A 5,079-nucleotide genomic window follows, 5' to 3' on the forward strand; every position below is an offset into this window, starting at 1 on the left:
TAGAGGGCTCTGCAGGAGGGTGGGACACCCCAGATGGGGGTTTTGAGGGGGGAGGGGAAAATCCCCAGTAGGGGGGCTCCTTGGGGGGAGGGGGGCACCCCCAGATGGGGGTCTCTGTGGGGGGAGGGGCACATCCCCCGGGGGGGGCTCTGTGGGGTAGAGGGACATCTCCAGTAGGGGGCTCCATGGGGGGAGGAGGACATCCCCAGTGGGGGGGGGCTCCATGGGAGGAGGGGCATACCCCCAGTAGGAGGCTCCATGGGGAGAGGGGGACATCCCCACTGGGGAGGGCTCCGTGGGGGGAGGGGGACACCCCCAGTGGAGGGCTCCATGGAGGGAGGGGGACATCCCCAGTGGGGGGAGGGGGACACACCCAGTGGGGGGACTCTGTGGGGGGAGGGGGACACCCCCAGTGGGGGGCTCCATGGGGGGAGGGCGACATCCCCAGTGGGGGGGCTCCATGGGGGGAGGGGCACACCCGTAGTAGGGGGCTCCATGGGGGGAGGGGGCCATCCCCAGCGGGGGGATCCATGGGGGGAGGGGCACACCCCTAGTAGGGGGCTCCATAGGGGGAGGGGGACATCCCCACTGGGGAGGGCTCCATGGAGGGAGGGGGACATCCCCAGTGGGGGGAGGGGGACACCCCCAGTGGGGGGCTCCATGGGGGGAGGGGCACACCCGTAGTAGGGGGCTCCATGGGGGGAGGGGGACATCCCCAGTGGGGGGCTCTGTGGGGGGAGGGGGACACCCCCATTGGGGGGCTCTGCAGGGGGGAGGGGCGCCCCGGGGGGGCTCCCTGCAGACGAGGCTCTTGCCCGTCGTCTGCGCCAGCGGCCTGGCCCCCGCCTGCTGTACCGCGGCCGCAGCCCCGCGTCCCACCGCCAGGTGGCAGCCACGCGCGCCCAGCGCTGTGCGGGCAGCGCCCCCTGCTGCCGGCACATGGGAATCACACCTCAGCCGCGGAGCCCAGAGCGCAAGCGCAGATCCAGTGCCAGGGGCGGAACCGAGTGCCCGCGCTCCTAGAAGGCGGGGTCTGTAGAACTGCGCATGCGTTGGGCGGGGCCCAATGTTTGCGCGTTGGCGTTGGGGGATTCGTCACGGCTCGTCCTCGTTTGGGCGCATCCCGCACTCGAGCGCGTTCGCAGCGAATCTGCTGATGGGGAGAGACCGCGGCGCTGACTCCAGGTGGGAGGGGGGAGCCCAGGGCTGGGCTAGCAGGGGCTGCAGGTCGGGAGTGAGGGGCACCGGCAGGGTGGGGCGCGGGGGGGGAGCCCAGGACAGGGCTAGCAGGGGCTGCAGGTCGGGAGTGAGGGGCACCGGCAGGGTGGGGCGCGGGGGGGGAGCCCAGGGCTGGGCTAGCAGGGGGCTGCAGGTGGGGAGTGAGGGGCACCGGCAGGGTGGGGCGCGGGGGGGGAGCCCAGGGCTGGGCTAGCAGGGGGCTGCAGGTCGGGAGTGAGGGGCACCGGCAGGGTGGGGCGCGGGGGGGGAGCCCAGGGCTGGGCCTAGCAGGGGGCTGCAGGTCGGGAGTGAGGGGCACCGGCAGGGTGGGGCGCGGGGGGGGAGCCCAGGACAGGGCTAGCAGGGGCTGCAGGTCGGGAGTGAGGGGCACCGGCAGGGTGGGGCGCGGGGGGGGAGCCCAGGGCTGGGCTAGCAGGGGGCTGCAGGTGGGGAGTGAGGGGCACCGGCAGGGTGGGGCGCGGGGGGGGGAGCCCAGGGCTGGGCTAGCAGGGGGCTGCAGGTCGGGAGTGAGGGGCACCGGCAGGGTGGGGCGCGGGGGGGGAGCCCAGGACAGGGCTAGCAGGGGCTGCAGGTCGGGAGTGAGGGGCACCGGCAGGGTGGGGCGCGGGGGGGGAGCCCAGGACAGGGCTAGCAGGGGCTGCAGGTCGGGAGTGAGGGGCACCGGCAGGGTGGGGCGCGGGGGGGGGGAGCCCAGGGCTGGGCTAGCAGGGGCTGCAGGTCGGGAGTGAGGGGCACCGGCAGGGTGGGGCGCGGGGGGGGGAGCCCAGGGCTGGGCCTAGCAGGGGGCTGCAGGTCGGGAGTGAGGGGCACCGGCAGACCTGGGGGAGCGAGGGGCTCGGATGCCAGGGGGCTGTGGGACAGCAGCACCGTGGAGAGCCCAGGGCTGCAATGGGAGGGGCGTTGCTGGAAGGCAGGAGCCTGGTCTATCTGCAGAGCCGTGGGAGGTGAGGACCCCCCCCATGGGCCAGGAGCCTTTCACCTGAGCCCCAGTGTTACCAGCCTCCTCCTATCATGAGGGTCTAAACTCAGTTGTTTCTCCCACATCTGTTCTACCTTCTGGCTTCCCCCGGTCTCGCAGGGCCTGGCGTGCAGGCCGCCCCCAATTCCACAGTGCGAGCGTTACGGAGGAGCCCAGCCCAAAACACTCATTACTAGAGGCTCTTTTTTGTCCTTTCAGCTTTGCCCAGGATGTTCCAGCCCTTCCCGCTCCGGAGTCGCTGGCCATTGACTCCATGCGCTGCCGAGCAGCTCAGCCTCCAGGGGAGATCCTGGGCTTTCCAGGAACGTGCCCAGAGACGCCCTCCAGCCGGCTGTGCCAGGTGGCTTGTGTCGACAGCCAATAAAACAGTCTGGCCGTCACCCTGCTTAAAAACCTGGGAAGTTGGCAGGAGTGGATACACCAAGCCTGCAAGGTGGTTCCCAGGGGCAGCAGCAGGGACCCACCAGCAGAGGTGGGCAGCACAGACCCTTTCCTGGAACACGGTCACCAGGAGACAGTTCTCCCAGGGGGCCCCATCGACTGGCAGCTCCGCCCCACGGATACAGCTGGGGACTCGGCTGCTCATCACCTGCCTCTTTGGGGGGGCAGCCCTGGGCACGTGGCTCTACCTGCGCTCTGAAAAGGGACGGCAGCAGAAACTGCAGCGCATCCAGGAGCTGAAGAAGCTGGCCATCGGCCAGGGGGACTTCCACCTGGTGGACCACACTGGGCAGCCCCGCTCCAAGGCCGATTTCTTGGGGCAGTGGGTGCTGCTCTACTTCGGCTTCACCCACTGCCCGGACATCTGCCCCGAGGAGCTGGAGAAGATGAGCCAGGTGGTGCAGCTGCTGGACCAGGAGCCGCAGCTGCCCCGGGTGCAGCCCGTCTTCATCACCGTGGACCCCGAGCGGGACGATGTGGCTGCTGTGGCCAAGTACGTGAGGGAGTTCCACCCGCGCCTGCTGGGGCTGACTGGCAGCCCGGAGCAGGTGCGGGAGGCAGGCAGGGCCTATCGCGTGTACTACAGTGCTGGGCCCAGGGACGAGGACAACGACTACATCGTCGACCACACAGTGATCATCTACCTGCTCAGCCCCGACGGGCTCTTCCTGGACTACTACAACCGGAGCAAGAGTGAGGCGCAGATCGTCCAGAGCATCAGGGGGCACATGGAGACCTACCAGAGGCTCTTCAGCTGAGCCACACAGCAATAAACGCCCTGCTTGCAGCTGGGCAGAACGACGGGGCCTGGCCTCCTTTCCATAGCTAAGCGCTGCTGCTCCGTGCTGAGCGTTGTGAAACAGGCAGTGGGGAGGGGCCTTCTGCAACTGCGGGGGCTCGGCTCCCCCTGGGCCTGGTGGCCAGGGCCCCTTCCCCGACAGCTGCAGGGGCTCATCTCCCCCTGGGCCCCATGGCCAGGGCCCTTTCCCTGACAGCCGCAGGGCCTCATCTCCCTCTGGGCCTGGCAGCCAGGGCCCCTTCCCCTACGGCCCTGGGGGCTTGGCTCCCCCCGGGCCTGGTGGGCAGGGCCCCTTCCCCAGCAGCTGCGAGGGCTTGTTTCCGCCTGGGCCCAGCGGCCAGGGCCCTTTCCCCAACAGCTGCAGAGGCTGGGCTCGGCTCGGCTCCCCCTGGGCCCCGTGGCCAGGGCCCCTTCCCCGACAGCCACGGGGGCTCGGCTCCCCCTGGGCCCCATGGCCAGGGCCCCTTCCCCGACAGCTGCAAGGGCTCAGCTCCCCGTGGCCAGGGCACCTTCCCCGACAGCCGCGGGGGCTCGGCTCCCCCTGGGCCCCATGGCCAGGGCCCCTTCCCTGACAGCCGCAGGGGCTTGGTTCTTCCTGTGGCCAGGCCCCTTTCCCTACAGCCATGGGGACTCAGCGCCCCCTGGGCCTGGCAGCCAGGGCCCCTTCCCCTACAGCCCCAGGGGCTTGGTTCTTCCTGGTGGCCAGGGCCTCTCCCCCTACAGCCCCAGGGGCTCAGCTCCGCCTGCACCAGGTGGGTAGTACTCCTTCCCCAACAGCCGCGGGGACTCGGCTCTGCCTGGGCCCAGCGGCCAGGGCCCCATCCCTGACAGCTGCAGGGACTGGGCTCAGCTCAGCTCCCCCTGGACCTGGCAGCCAGGGCCCCTTCCCCTACAGCCCCAGGGGCTTGGTTCTTCCTGGTGGCCAGGGCCTCTCCCCATACGGCCCCAAGGGCTCTGCTCTGCCTGCACCAGGTGGGTAGTACCCCTTCCTCGACAGCCGTGGGGGCTCAGCTCTGCCTGGGCCCAGTGGCCAGGGCCCCTTCCCCTACAGCCAGAGGGGCTTGGCACTCCCTGGGCCTGGTGGGCCCCTTCTTCTACAGCCACAGGGGCTCAGCTCACCCTGGCCAGGGCCCCTTCCCCTACAGCCAGATGGGCTTGGCACCCCCTGGGCCTGGTGGGCCCCTTCTACAGCCAGAGGGGCTCAGCTCACCCTGGCCAGGGCCCCTTCCCCTACAGCTTCAGGGGCTTGGCTCCCTCTGGGCCAGGTGTCCAGCGCCCCTTCCCCGACAGCCACAGGGGCTCGGCTCCTCCTGCACCAGGGCGGGCAGAACACACACATCCCCCACAGTTGCAGGGGCTTGGCCCCTCCTGGGCCAGCTGGGCAGGATCCCCCCCCAAGCTGTCGAGTGCTGTTCTCTAAGCTGGCTGGACCAGGCCTGTCACCATCAGACCCAGCTGCTGCTCTGCAGCTCCCAGCCCAGCTTGCAGTGCTGCCACGATCCTAGAAAAGAGAGAGCGGGGTGTGGGGCGCCTGCGCGGTTGTGGCTGCTGGGGCGCTGGCAGCAGCAGAGCGGCTGTGCTGTATGTTTGGGGGCTGGGAGGGCTTGGCTGGATGTAGCAC

The 5,079-nt window shown here is 70.3% G+C and overlaps 1 protein-coding gene across 2 annotated transcripts; it reads left to right on the forward strand.

The window, feature by feature from the left end:
- The first annotated feature begins 1,077 nt into the window (after positions 1-1,077).
- LOC115647757 (protein SCO2 homolog, mitochondrial) lies at positions 1,078-3,461 on the forward strand. Of its 2 annotated transcripts, none has more exons than XM_030554540.1 (2): positions 1,078-1,185; positions 2,417-3,461. In XM_030554540.1, exon 2 carries the CDS (start codon positions 2,428-2,430, stop codon positions 3,415-3,417), a length of 990 nt encoding a protein of 329 aa, XP_030410400.1. In that variant the 5' UTR covers positions 1,078-1,185; positions 2,417-2,427; the 3' UTR covers positions 3,418-3,461. The 2 variants fall into 2 exon arrangements, with proteins under 2 accessions (XP_030410400.1, XP_030410391.1); XM_030554531.1 differs by lacking the exon at positions 1,078-1,185 and adding an exon at positions 2,015-2,183.
- The last annotated feature ends 1,618 nt before the right edge of the window (positions 3,462-5,079 follow it).

Source organism: Gopherus evgoodei, chromosome 1, assembly GCF_007399415.2.
Source record: "Gopherus evgoodei ecotype Sinaloan lineage chromosome 1, rGopEvg1_v1.p, whole genome shotgun sequence".
NCBI classification, from domain to species: Eukaryota; Metazoa; Chordata; order Testudines; family Testudinidae; genus Gopherus; species Gopherus evgoodei.

Coding starts and splice junctions, on each gene's coding strand:
- LOC115647757 (XM_030554540.1), top strand. CDS start 2,428: ATGTTCCAGCCCTTCCCGCTCCGGAGTCGCTGGCCATTGACTCCATGC.